The sequence below is a fragment of the Diadema antillarum genome, unplaced genomic scaffold, assembly GCF_040938485.1.
Source record: "Diadema antillarum isolate AM-2024a unplaced genomic scaffold, OU_Dant_1.0 scf00000128, whole genome shotgun sequence".
NCBI classification, from domain to species: domain Eukaryota; kingdom Metazoa; phylum Echinodermata; class Echinoidea; order Diadematoida; family Diadematidae; genus Diadema; species Diadema antillarum.
The window spans coordinates 3,675,715-3,690,718 of NW_027271017.1; the positions used below are offsets into that span (position 1 = coordinate 3,675,715).

A 15,004-nucleotide genomic window follows, 5' to 3' on the forward strand; every position below is an offset into this window, starting at 1 on the left:
TGATTTCTGTAAATGCTGTTGTCTTGAGAAACAGATGTACACAATTTTTTTCTCATAAATAGTCAGCAGATGTAAATCAGTGTCTGCGTCTACATTTCTGTCATGTCTTTCTCAAAGTTATTCTACTGAGAGAATGTTTGCACCTCTGACAAGTCTGTGTTTTTTGTGTGTGTTTTGTGTTTTTTTTTTACTTTTTGTTTGTTTGTGTGTGTGTGTGTGTGTGTGTGGTCAAGGTACACCTAAAAACATTAAAACCTGGATCAATAATCACCTGAAATATCATTTTTATTATTGTTGTTCAAAGACTTGAGGCATATTATTGCTAGACGTGTTGGCCTTACGTATACAATTCATGCAATCAACCAAATATTAAGAACTTTTAACAAAATAACAAAGTATGCAATATTATTCTTTCTCTTCAAATTCTTTCAACTCAATGAAAATCCTTAAAATAAGCCAAATAAAAGATATGAATTGAAATAGGGGTCCCAATATTACAACACTTATAATTTTAAATGCGTGTTTGTGTCTGTGAAACGAGGTGTATTATAGATGTCCAGACAATTTTAATACCCATTTTATTTTTTTCTTTATATAAATATCATGCCAATTCCCATACAGTCGTATACTTTTGTTGCCACTCATGCATTGTCATACTAAAAATTATTATATTTCAAGTTCATCTCATTTGCATGCCAGAAAAAAGGTAATGACATCTATTTCACATACTTTACCCAAACTGGCATTTTAGTCTTCAATGTTAATCCAAATCTATGTATTTGTAGCAACGAATGAAAACTCTTACATCAAGGGATTAAAAAAAATCAAACAATTAGTGATAACAAAAAAGAATGGACATCTCAATATCTATATATATTGTATATGCAAATAAAGTTAAACCAAAATTTACTGTAATTGGCAGATAACAAATAAGTACCTTTAGTACGTACTCGATAACTTTTCAGAAAGAAAAAAAAATATTTGACAATGTTCAAGGGCATCAATAGTTTTGCAAGCGACTGTATTCTAATTAGTTTTAATTAACTAAGTTACATTACATAGCCCCGAGACCCTCCTGCTCACTTCGTGAGTGGGCTGATCGCCGTAACATTACATGTATAATGGACTGTAGGTATTCTACTAAGTTAGACAAGGCCTAACTTCGGATTTATCATCTAGAGTGTGTTAGTCTGTATGGTTAAGTCCTATATATAGTTTCGGGAAAATAGTGATTGTCAGCCTCCTAATAGTGGAATTACTTTACGTATAAATTATCTGAAATTTATCTCAAAATGTGTTCGATCTATCTAGACTCTAAAACCTGGGTGTAGATTGACATCATGTTGTCGCACTGTTGATCGTAATGATAAAGCTTATTTTTCACGCTGCACGCTGCAGATACGTTGTTCTGCCTTGCAACTGACGTGGTGCGCAGACAACTTGCGTTGTTTTGCCTAATCACGCACGTGATCCGAAGTTTGGGTGTTTTGGCAAAACAACGTATCTACGCTGCACGCTGCAGATACGTTGTTCTGCCATGCTACTGCCGTGGTGCGCACAACAGCTTGCGTTGTTTTGCCTAATCACGCACGTGATCCGAAGTTTGGGTGTTTTGGCAAAACAACGTATCTACAAAAATTCTTTGATATTTTGAACAAAAAATCTCTTTTTGACTTAAATCTTAACTAGATACTAGAAGAATGATATAAGGCATATTTTAACAAAAGTGTCTTGGAAAATTATTCGACTGGAGAGAAATGAGAACAATTCTAGTACTTTGTAGCTTCAAAATCTAAAATCGCGAATATCTCGGAAGTACCAAAACGCAGATACGTTGTTTTGCCAAATCACGGCCGAGTCATGCCATTAGAGTAATGTAGCAACTGGTCATACAAAAGAAACCTTGAAAATAGATTCGTCACACAATTTATATCGAAACAAGGAAAAGTAGAAATTACGCGGTGCGTAAAATATGTCCCCGCCGGAAGTAGCATTTAGTAGCAAAATGTACAATATCGGTAAAAAATCAAGGTCAAAGGTCAAAGAAGTCAAAGGTCAAAATTCTGTGTAGAAGTTTTGAAGCCCTCACCTAGTGCCATCACAAAAAGCAAACGGAATCGAAATCGGGTTAGAAATGGCGAAGGAGTAGCATTTTGTAGCCAATGTACAATATAGGTCAAAAATCAAGGTCAAAGGTCAAAGAAGTCAAAGGTCAAAATTCTGTGTAGAAGTTTTGACGCCCTCACCTAGTGCCATCACATAAAGCAAACGGAATCGAAATCGGGTTAGAAATGGCGAAGGAGTAGCATTTTGTAGCCAATGTACAATATAGGTCAAAAATCAAGGTCAAAGGTCAAAGAAGTCAAAGGTCAAAATTCTGTGTAGAAGTTTTGAAGCCCTCACCTAGTGCCATCACAAAAAGCAAACGGAATCGAAATCGGGTTAGAAATGGCGAAGGAGTAGCATTTTGTAGCCAATGTACAATATAGGTCAAAAATCAAGGTCAAAGGTCAAAGAAGTCAAAGGTCAAAATTCTGTGTAGAAGTTTTGACGCCCTCACCAAGTGCCATCACATAAAGCAAACGGAATCGAATTCGGGTTAGAAATGGCGAAGGAGTAGCATTTTGTAGCCAATGTACAATATAGGTCAAAAATCAAGGTCAAAGGTCAAAGAAGTCAAAGGTCAAAATTCTGTGTAGAAGTTTTGAAGCCCTCACCTAGTGCCATCACATAAAGCAAACGGAATCGAAATCGGGTTAGAAATGGCGAAGGAGTAGCATTTTGTAGCCAATGTACAATATAGGTCAAAAATCAAGGTCAAAGGTCAAAGAAGTCAAAGGTCAAAATTCTGTGTAGAAGTTTTGAAGCCCTCACCTAGTGCCATCACATAAAGCAAACGGAATCGAAATCGGGTTAGAAATGGCGAAGGAGTAGCATTTTGTAGCCAATGTACAATATAGGTCAAAAATCAAGGTCAAAGGTCAAAGAAGTCAAAGGTCAAAATTCTGTGTAGAAGTTTTGAAGCCCTCACCTAGTGCCATCACATAAAGCAAACGGAATCGAAATCGGGTTAGAAATGGCGAAGGAGTAGCATTTTGTAGCCAATGTACAATATAGGTCAAAAATCAAGGTCAAAGGTCAAAGAAGTCAAAGGTCAAAATTCTGTGTAGAAGTTTTGAAGCCCTCACCTAGTGCCATCACATAAAGCAAACGGAATCGAAATCGGGTTAGAAATGGCGAAGGAGTAGCATTTTGAAGCAAAATGTACAATATAGGTCAAAGGTCAAGGTCAAAGGTCACAACTGAAATTCTGTGTAGAAGTTTCAAAGCTCCCATGTAGTGCTATCATATAAAGCAAACAGAATTAAAATTGGCTCATAAATGACAGAGAAGTAGCAAATTGAACATTTTGATCACACACGGACGCACAGACAGACGGACGGACAGACACACGGACACACACACGTACGGAGCCCGTTTCATAGTCCCCTGCTCGAACTCGTTCGGCGGGGACAACAAAGCTTGGCATTCCTCTTTAACTTTGCCTACTATTATGTCCATCTTAACAGAAATTTGTAGAAGTTATACAAATTGGAAAAACAGAATTCTTTCTCAAAGCATGACTACCTTCGTGTCTCAGAATAACGTGGCACACAGGGGGTTTCCACCATGGCACATAAAGAGTTAAAAGAGAGAAGCGGAAAGGAACTTGGGAAAAGGAAATAAAGTAGAAAGGATCCTTACTTTCTTCACAGGTGTCTCCGGTGTAGCCAAGGTCACACTGGCAGCTGAACGTGTCGGCAATGACCTGACAGGTACCCCCATTACGACAGGGCTTATCAAAGCAGGGATCTGTCATAGGAAGATAGAGAAAACAAGAATAGGGAGAAGTGTGAATGTCTCCTATTATTACCATACGAAAATCATTATACATTGATCACATGACACCCATCAAAACAAGACTACTAATACATTCTGATATCCAAAAACTGGCCTACATGTAAAATCAAATCACATTGCTAAAGAATAGCAAACTGTGCTTCTGAGTCACTGATCTTTAAATAAAAGACTGTGTTCTATCCAGGGCATACAGTAAATGTGGATTACGATAGGAAAGCTACTATTCTATTCTCAGTTATGCTTTTGTTTTGTTTTACATTTGAAAAATGTACATTGAAAAGTTATTGGAATTTGACTGATGAATTGAAGCTGGTAGACAAATGTATAGGCGAGGAAAAATTATGCTGATGTAAACTCACCCTCTTCGCAGTTCACTCCTGCGTAGCCTGCTGGACAGCTGCAAGTGTACTCAAAAGAGGGGGACAGTGCCACACAGATGCTTCCACTCTGACAAGGATCACTGTCACACGGACTTATTTCTGATAATGAAAATATCAAAGTCGGGACGGGTGAACACAACACTCATTTCTGCCAAATTAGCATAAGGTTATCGTCTATGCACACTGATCTGCTCTTGGCATATTTTATTACCTGCTTTAATGATTTTATCCTTTCAGGCAAAATCCTGAAGCAGCCCAGTTGTAGGGGTTTGCTTTAGATTCTTGGCGGAGTGGTCTACCATTATGTATCTCATGCAGCCTCCAAGATAAAATAGGGTTGATATTCTTTTATTTTCAAATTTCTCAAATGTACACTATACAGAAGAGATTTCATACAGTGAGACAGTATATTTTTACAGGATGAGGTACAATTGATACAGTTATGTAGTTTATATCAATGTATGCTAACAATAGAAAGGGAAATATATGGTGTGCATATAAGTTTAAATTACTTTCTGTGTATTTGATAACTATTGAATTACATATTTGAAAGTTGAATTTGAATATTGTATTTGGTAACTATTGAAGAGCATGTTTGAATGTTGTATTTGAATATTGTACTTGATAGCTATTGAACGTTATACTAAAACTGAAATTACAGCTATGATGAGGAGTGCTTGGAATCTCTTCCTCACCATTTTCACAGTAAACACCTCCAAAGAATTGGCTTGAGCAGATGCAAGTAAAAGAGGACCCATCCGAAGCCTCCACACACTGCGCATTGTTCTGACACGGTGAACTTTGGCAAGGTACGGCTACAAAGAAAAAAAAAAATGAAGAGGTAAATAAACACAAATGAAAAAACTGATCTCACTGTTAAATTAGTTCGCCAGTTTGAAAAGTCTGAGAGACATGGTCTTACACATTACCAGTCGGCCGTCAGATGGTAAAACGGTCTATCTCGAAAATTGCTGTTCTGAGAAAAATGACTTTAAAGTTTTGATGTTTGAGCTTGTTTAGGAGATGGGTATAATGCAACATTTAGCAATGGGACAAGAAGAAGCATATTAAACACTGATAACTGAAGAATTTTGTGCTTATTTGGGGTTTTAATTATAAAATAAATGGGATTTTTGTGCAGATAGACTGTTTAACCACAGCACATATATACACTCCCGCTACACATCATAAGATGGTAAAATGGTCTACCTTCTAGATAGACCACAAACACTATGTAAACTGGTCTAACTCGAAGATGGACCATTTTACCATCTGACAGCGATGATTTAAAAAATCTCAGTAAAGAAGGTTATATGGTTTATGTAAAAGATAGCTCGTTTTACCTCCAAACGATATTACCGACAATGGGCTAACTCAAAGATAGACTGTTTTACCATCAAATCTGAAGGAAAAATACAAAAAAGTACCAAGATAGCGGCAATCATCTCTAAAACAAGACATGATGGGATTTTCTCAATAGCGCCATTGGTAAGAGCACCCTCACATGTCCCGGAAAGTGAATTTACCTCAAAAAGTCAAATTTTCGAGTTAGACCGTTTTACCATCTGACGGCAGCAGTATCTCAAATACTGTGTAAAAAAATGTTGTTTTCTTTGACCATAGAAGCAATGGAAAAGCGAGTCAAACAGAAATGTAATAGAAATATCTGCTACAAACCACAGAAAAATACAAAATACAAGCAATTCAAGAAGATGCAACTATGAATGGTTACACTATACAGTTTACAGAATGCAAGTGTAGAGTAGTATTAGAATCATGGTTTGCAATATGAAGAACTGTGGCAAATGCAAAGTTTTAATCACTCTTAAGTTGACTGCACCTCCTTTTTAACTACACAAATATAATTCAAATTTCATTATGACAACGCAACGATGATGATAACTATCATCTGACATGGAATCAGACAAGAGCTGTCAGTTGTTTCTCTTTCACATTCAATGTTTAGGTTGATCAGGATATGGTATTCATTGCTTTTAGAAAAGGGCTAATTGACAGCGTTTCCAAGTATGATGCGGCATTGAATATTCAATTACCAATGTATCCATGCTGAGCTTGAAAATACAGCTGCTTCAAGAATAACCTTCATAACTTCAAGGAACATATACGTTTCATTTTTCTTTTCACATATTCTGGTGTGCAGAGGTCGTACCTGTTTCACAATTGGTGCCCTCATATCCCACAATGCAAGAGCAGGCATAGGAGTAGGTTGCCAGCCCTCTAAAGCAGGTACCCGCATTCTGGCAGGGATCACTGTCACATGGATTGATTGCTGAGGAGTAGAAGTGCAGATTGAAGAATTATAGCAGATGTGTTGCATAGGGGGGGAATTTCATTTCTACTCAACGATATATGTCAAAAAAAAAACAAACTAAAAAGAATTTATTGTACGTACAGGTCATTTTATTTGCTCTCACAGTAGAACAGGATGAGGCTTTTGATCAAATTGTTTATTTCTGCAGTAGCAAATCCTTACACTTTTAGTATCGATATGAGTAATGATAAAACAAAAACAGATGTAATGTACCTGATAATGATAATGATATTAATCGTCATCATAGTCATTAAAATCATCATCATTGTCCTCATCATCATCGCCGTCGTCATCATTATGTCACCATCATCATCAGGACCATACACATTTGTAGAATAAGATTTTTGTAAGTGATCTTATCCAACAAGCTCATGACGCTGTATTCTGATGTAAATATTTACAACAGCAAAGTGTATTGGCAGGAACCATTTTATGTATCTTTTTTTCTCGGAGATAGAATAATTTTTGTTTGTCATTTCTCAATTTCATGTTCCAGTATTAAAATACTGAACAACAATGGGGACTTAATTCCCACATGGAGCTTTCATTCGTTTTCTTTTGTGTCTGTGACACTAAACAGAAATATGGTTGCTACATGTGAACTCTTCATTGATGGAATTCGAAAATACAAACTTGACATCCTGCAACACATACTGTAAAAGTGGATATTTACTCACATGCATGTGAGTAATTTTTCGCGCTCGGCCCGATAAGATGAGTTTCGTGTGTTTTTAATACAGGTGTATCAAGACATGAACTACTGGAACATATAGCAAGAAAAATATATATGTGCTCTTTATTTTCATGCTGGTTTATGCTTATGCCAAATGCACAAGAATTTCAACACAGCAAAAATTTCTACCTTTACAGCAGATATATAGGATATTCAGGCATGTTGAAAGTCAAGAAAATGTTTGCTTTTCACCTGTCTGACAGAGTATGCCTTCATAGCCCTGCTGACAAATACAGGTGTAAGAGTAGGTTGTCTGGCTCCTCACACAGATCCCTCCATTCTGACATGGTGCACTCACACAGGCATCTTGAACTGTAATGGGTGGAATTCACAAATTGCATAGCTTATGATCGGAACGTCAAGAAAAAGAAGATTACATGTAATGCACATCTGTCCATTTTAGTTGTGCTTGTACGTGCATTGCCCTGTAGCACGCCCCATGTATAGAATGACGTCGGGATTGAATATGCTAATTATGTAGCACTGTATCTAAAGTATAACATCCAAATAGTAAATGGTGCTATGGAACAAGATTTTGCCTGGACCCCATCTGTCACCAAATGCAAACTCTCGTTCAATAGCCCGAGTAAAGACCATACACTATTTGTTTTAAGCTCCACCTCGGACTTCAAGTGATATGGTCCACACAGATTCTGGAATTTAGCATGGAAATGGCAACCATTTTTTCCCTTTTCTTGTGAGAGGTGAACAGGTAGCACAGTCACAGTCAGTCGTATGTTAAACCGAGCTGTTTATAGTACAATGAGTGACAAAATGCACACCTGTAAATGTTGATTGTGAGTGGTAGAAAAATTGTTTATTGTGACATCAGAGCTGTGCAACAGAACAAAAACAAGCAGTCAAAAATAATTCTCTTCTATATCAGAAAAGATGTGTTCATGGTGTGAACATATGAGCCACTGAAAAAGACAAAGAGTATACTGTAGTTGTGAATCCTAGTAGTCACACAATTAAACTTTTAAAACAGCTAATTGATGTTAGTAACGAATCAAAAGCCAATGACTAACCAAATATCAAAATTCTAGCTAACGCCTTACTGGCAACCTGGTGGTCTCGTACAGTATAATCAAATAAGGTATGCTGTAATACATGATTGACATGACAAATGAAAAATTGTACGAGAAGCACATTTCTTAGCAGGCAACAAGAACACATCTATATACGATCACAGCGTACCAGACTTACCAGTTTCACAATTCATTCCTTCATAGCCTGTCGGACAAGCACAGGCATAGCTATAGGATCCCTGGGATCTATAGCAGTAACCTCCATTCACACAGGGTTGGCTATCACAAGGATCCAGCTCTGAACAAAATAAAAGTATAATAGGAAATTTACAAACTCTGTACTCTACTACGCAACAATTTTAACCCTACATAGGCTATGATCACTGATTGCCATGTCACATAGAGTACTTTCTTTGCTGATTTGAAAAGATGTCTGGAAAGGTAATACCAAGTGATCATCTGATAATCTAATCCTGCCTGTAATCCCTATTTTGTTATGATGTGGTTGCCGAAGGGACACACAGTTTCACACCTTCATTGGCAGGCAGACTTTCTATGTATACGTACATGTAGTTCAGGTTTGGAGGAATCAACTGATTGCTGATGAATAATTATGGAAATTGACTGCCATCAAAAGGGATTATGGGCACACCAAGGATTGTTTCCTGTTCGAGCAGCTAAAATTATATGAATTCAGAGACGCCAACCCCAAGCACCTTCTGATCTGGAGATTCTCTCGCCTGAAACCCCTAGCAAACTGGAGACTCCAATTATATTCTCGATTCTAGGTTCTAGATGCTCTCTCGTGCTATCCATGGCTTATTTTTTAACATACGATGACACTAAGTAAGAAATTATTCAAGTTGGAGACACAGAGCCAGGGCGGGAGAAATTAAATTCAAGCGGGAGAACGGGAGATTTTGTAAAAACGTGCTTTCGGCGGGAGATGTCCCGTCGAAAGCGGGAGAGTTGGAGTCTCTGTGAATTTTTATGATGTCTTAGTTCAAGCCACAAACATTTCACAATCAATGATTTCATTGGCCCAAATAGACCACAAGAGAAGAAAGTAGGGTTGATCTCTGAATGATGTATCATCAAAATTTTACCAAAGATATGAAAACTTCCACAAAAATATCTTTTGCACCTACCAGTCTGACACTGCAGGCCCTCATAGCCCTGCTGACAAATACAGGTGTAAGAGTAGGCTGTCTGGCTCCTGACACAGATCCCTCCATTCTGACACGGTGCACTCAAACAGGCATCTTGAACTGTGATTGGAGGGATGTTGAAAAAAGAACAAACCAATGAACTGCCAAGGAACAAAACAGAAAAAAAAAACACCACCAACAACAACAACAACAAAAACACAGACAGGCCATACATTATATCTCAAAGTCTGACAGTGAAACCGAGTAATGTAATAACAATATGTACTTTCAATCATTATTCAGATCAGAGACATCATTAGTGCTTGGTAAACTGTTCTACGTATTGCTGAGCATAAAAATGAGTTTTCAAATCAATCTGTTGGTAAATAAACATATATCAAACGTAGTGTCAATATCATGCTGAAATTAAAACCAATGACTCACTGGTTGCCCTATGGGGAAATGCAATTGTAGGGCATTCTGTGATTTGGCTACAAATACGAGAACAATCAGATGACTACTTCATTCAACAGAAATTGTGGATGTACATTTCATAATGTGAGAATTATAAGAGTGTTAAATCACCAGTAAAGCCATAGTGGTCGAGGTGCCTTAACGCCCCTATTATTCTCAGCCAAGGATTTGGAAAACCACAGGGAATTGAACTTACCAGTTTCACAGTTTGTGCCTTCGTACCCTGTTGAACAAGCACAGCCATAGCTATAGGATCCCTGGAATTTATAGCAGTAGCCTCCATTCAGACAGGGTTGGCTATCACATGGATCCAGCTCTGAACAAAATATAAGAAATCAAACAACAAATAAAGAAAAATTCTGCATTCCTTACTTGGTGATTATAAAAAGGAAGTGTGGGGTATCTTTACAGCAGTCTGAAAGCTATTCTGAAAGCTTTACCACCTGAGTCAACTGCTTATGTCAGTGATGTTTGCTTGGTATTAAATACCACAAACACCATTAACTTCACTAATTCATTTTCTACTTCACCATACTACAAATCATTTATAAATATGTGCATGTATATACATATATATTTACAAATATATTTCATCTACCAATTCAAGCTCATTCCTTCATGAACCCATTTATTCAATTATTTGTTTATATATCAATTAATTTACTTCATCGCTTATCTATCTCGTACTAATAAATTGGATTACCGGTACTGAGCAATTCATAAAATAGGATCAAGAAAAGTTACTTTAACAAAAACATTCAGAGGGAATGAGAAGGGCCATTCACAGGAGACTTCTGATGTCTACAAAGCATCAGGATGAAAAGTCAATCAAGTCCTCACCGATTTCACAATGAGTGCCTCTGTATCCTGCCTGGCAGCCACAGGTGTAGGCATAGGTATTGTCGCTGCCGATGCAAACGCCTCCGTTCTGACACGGTGCACTCTGGCACGGATCAAGGCCTGTGATTGGTGGGTTTAATACAGAGGCAAACCATTAGCAGGAATAAATACTGTAAAATGAGAAATGTTCGCATGCATTTTAATTTCGCGAATTTCGCGAGCGCCAAGATTCGCGAAATTAAAATGCACGCGAAATTTCTTATCTACACTATATGCATTGAACGCAAGTGACAATTTGCGAAAATTTCTTGCCACGAAAAAGGCCGTCGGCTCCAATTCGCGAAAATTTCATGCCTCGTTACAGTATGTCACAAGAAATGCAATGCTTTGATTATGTTGGAAAGAGGCCAAACCAAACAAACAAACAAAAAGTCCCCCCCCCCCCCCCCGAATAACTACTACTATTAGTTCATTGTACTAATATTGTTCTTACTGACAAGTTCTGAACACAACTATTGCGCCTATAAACTTACAGTATAAATTAAAGAAAAGTGATGAATGTGGTATATCCATGAATATTCTTCATTAATTGTAACGATGATTTGATACAAAAACTTGCAGAGGTTATACAGACATTCATCTATTTTATCTACATTTATCTACCTGAACATACATGTAGCATGAAATACAGAAATCATATGAATTATATATGAACATACTTGTACCTATCCAAATATACACTCAAAATGAGATTAATTCCTTGTTTCCTCTGATTGGTATGAAATGGGTTGCCATGCTTCTCATTATAATCGAATTCATGCAATCCAATAAACTCTCTGATGGAAAGAAGGTTAATTCTTAGTTATGCCTTCAAAACCTACACACAAAGATCACAGCCACAGAACTGTGGCAATAATTGAGACACCCACAGCTGTATTGTTTTCCCTTAACATGACATTAGATATCAAGAGATTATCAAATAAGATATCACTCTGGGCTTACGTGTATCACAGTTAGTTCCAGCATAACCCAGGACACAGCTGCAGTAGTAGGCATAGCTGGATGGGGATCGGTAACAGGTTCCTCCATTCACACAGGGACTGCTGTCACACGGGCTCAGTTCTAGAAGATTTCAGAGCAGAAAACACAATAGGAAAAGTTGAAAAAGAGACAAGAACCCTGCTGCAAACAGCTTTTTTCAGAGCAATGGATTTGACTCTATACGCCATATATTTCGCGGGTCGAAATTTTCGCAAATCAGGGATTCCCAACAAGTTTGCGAGAGGTTAAATTCATGATCGTGGAGTCCTGGTACTGAAGGGGGAAATGTACATGCGTACTTCGCATCCATATCGGGATCAGAGTCAATATTTTTGTGTGTCTTTAATTTCGCAAATAGCACCCGACTTGCGAAATTCACGAAAATAAAAACCTCGCGAAATATTCAGCATATACAGTAGTTAAACACAGTTTGTGAATAAACAAGAAAATGAAAACCATAACAGACCACCCTTTAGATGTTATGTGTTTTGGTCAATGATATATCACATACAAAATGCTGAAACAGAATGATTGGAGTTTATTTTGACATTATTAATTCAAATCAGGCCAGCGCAAACGCACATGCAAACACAGGAAGCAAGTCACTTTATTTCATGAGAGCTTTAAACCGACAGCTCTACAAACGACCACTCATTATTGCCCCCCTCAAAAAAACAAAACAAAACAACAACAACAACAACAACAAACAAACAAACAACAAAACATGTGCAAGTTACGTTACACAAATTTTCAATTCATAGAAGAGAATAATGACTTTATTTTAGTTAATACACATATACATCACCAGCATTCAATTGATTCAGCAATAATTGCATTCAACAAAGTTCTCATGGACAGCTGCTAAGGTGTTATGGGGTATCCCATATATGTCCTTTTCGGGGGTTTGCACCAACTATGAAATATCAAGTACATTTGTATCTACCTGATATGGGTCAGAAGTAGGTCAAGGAAGAATTCACTCACCAATATCACAGTGAACACCAGTAAAGCCTTCCGTACAGGCACACATGTAGCCATAGCCTGTAGTGAGAGCAACACAGCTGGCTCCATTCTGGCAGTAATCAGCATCACATGGATCAAGCCCTGTCATTGGTCACCAGATGAAACAAACCAGTAATGTTAGCCAATGAGAGAGAATGAGAGAAATATTAAAAAATGTGTTCAGTAGTCCCATTTCAGATCCCACAGGAGATTGATACCATGAAAAAGTAGAGAAGCACTCTGAGAGCCCAGACCTCTGCCAAGCAGCTCGTTTCCACCACTGATCTTTGTTCTTCCATAGATATCAATGATTTCTACCCATACACAACTTCTATGTATGCATGTTGAAAATCACCTGATTTTCCAATACAGAAGCCTTTTGTTACGTTAGCAAAACCAGCTTCTAGCTGCGTGGCACCTTGCCTGAGCAAAGCACAAACTTTAGTGCGCATATGCAAACCTCAAAAATGCACTGCATGAACTCCCATAAGTTCATTGACCCCACCTGCCAAAATACTGAAAATCCTTCAAAAAATCCATCAAAATTCCCCGATCACTACCAAAATTTAACATTTTCAACCTTTCCTGTAAGTTTCATCAAAATCCGTTCACAAGTTTACAAGTTATTTTGCACACGAACAAACAAGCGCCGATGAAAACATAACCTCCTTCCTTGGCGGAGTTAACAATCTTCTTATTGATACAGTATTTGATAGGTGATCTAATAGAAGGGAGGGGCTCAGAGATACAATGTACTTGGACAAACACAACCAAACACACATACACACAAAGAACTCAATCCATATGGTACTGAAATAAGAATGCGAGCTGAGTACGAAGACTTGATTTGAAAGAGGTCAAAGTTCATGTACTTACGTATTTGACAGTTGACCCCATCATAGCCAGTCGGACACACGCACTGATATGCGTACTGCGTGGCAATGTGTGTACACACACCTCCATTTTCACACGGGAGGCTGAGGCACGGATTCAATACTGCAGGGAATTAAAAAATAAAATGACAGAAATGTATGCAGAATATGGTTAATTCAAGGGTCACAATTACCACAGCTATTAGTATTGCAACAGGGAATATCGTATCTGTTATTCTTTCAAATGCTTCATTATAATACAACATCTCCCTGGGATATATATGTAATATATTCAAAATAAATCAAACATGTATCAATTACTCTGGGACAACCACATGGACTGTCTTAACACTCTCTTGAAATCTTAGTCACTTTGTAATTCTATGATTGTATTTTGCTTTCCCAATGAAAATGAATTTGTACAATAAACTGTGGCTGCCACTACATTTTTTTTTTTTGCAATTCTTTCCATTGAAGTATTTTGTGGTTACAGTTGTTTATATTCTTATCCTTACAATTGTCAGTGCCACACGACCTTCTTTTCCACTTTTGAGATGAAATCTACCTACATGTTTGACAGTGGGTTCCAGTGTAGCCAGTTTGGCAGATGCAGGTGTAGCTGTAGACACCCTGAGCCTGGAGACAGTATCCCCCATTCTGGCACGGACTGCTGGTACAAGGGTCTTGCACTGCAACATGGAAGGGGGGAAAATAACTTTACCAAAGCAGCAATGTACAACAACAATAAGACAACCACGATGGTACTACTTCTAGCATTGATGCTAAAATCAGCGATATTAATCATGGTCTCACATTCAAACAGACTCATCAAGTTCAATTGTGGAGACATAAAGTCTTTCAGTAATTTGATGGCTAAAAATCAGTAATCCTTAACAGTGTAATAGAATATATCACAGACAATGATTTCAAAAATGAGTAATTTGCTTGTAATGTTTAGTGTTCTTCTCTAATTACAGTAGAAATTGCTGAAAATCAGCACTAGTTGACAGCTTTGAATAATGATACTACCACTAATGATATTTCTATTACTGTACTACTACTCCTACTACCACTATTATTATTATTACTAACTACAACTTGTACTACTACTAACTACTACTACTACTACTACTACTACTACTACTACTACTACTACTACTACTACTACTACTACTACTACTACTAACTACTACTATTATTATTATTACTACTACCACTACTATTCACTACTATTTCTACTTCTACTACTACAAC

General features: G+C 37.5%; 1 protein-coding gene across 1 annotated transcript in view; it reads right to left on the reverse strand.

Moving 5' to 3' along the window:
* LOC139720491 (uncharacterized) overlaps positions 1–15,004 on the reverse strand; it is a 143,613-nt gene that overhangs the window by 27,415 nt on the left and 101,194 nt on the right. Inside the window, exons 42-50 of the mRNA XM_071631845.1 lie at positions 14,320–14,439; positions 13,755–13,874; positions 12,861–12,980; positions 11,838–11,957; positions 10,836–10,955; positions 8,552–8,671; positions 4,976–5,095; positions 4,260–4,379; positions 3,745–3,852 (exon numbers count right to left, since the gene is read on the reverse strand). Of these exons, the coding sequence (XP_071487946.1) occupies positions 3,745–3,852; positions 4,260–4,379; positions 4,976–5,095; positions 8,552–8,671; positions 10,836–10,955; positions 11,838–11,957; positions 12,861–12,980; positions 13,755–13,874; positions 14,320–14,439 (1,068 nt within the window). The remainder of the gene's footprint in view (positions 1–3,744; positions 3,853–4,259; positions 4,380–4,975; positions 5,096–8,551; positions 8,672–10,835; positions 10,956–11,837; positions 11,958–12,860; positions 12,981–13,754; positions 13,875–14,319; positions 14,440–15,004) is intronic.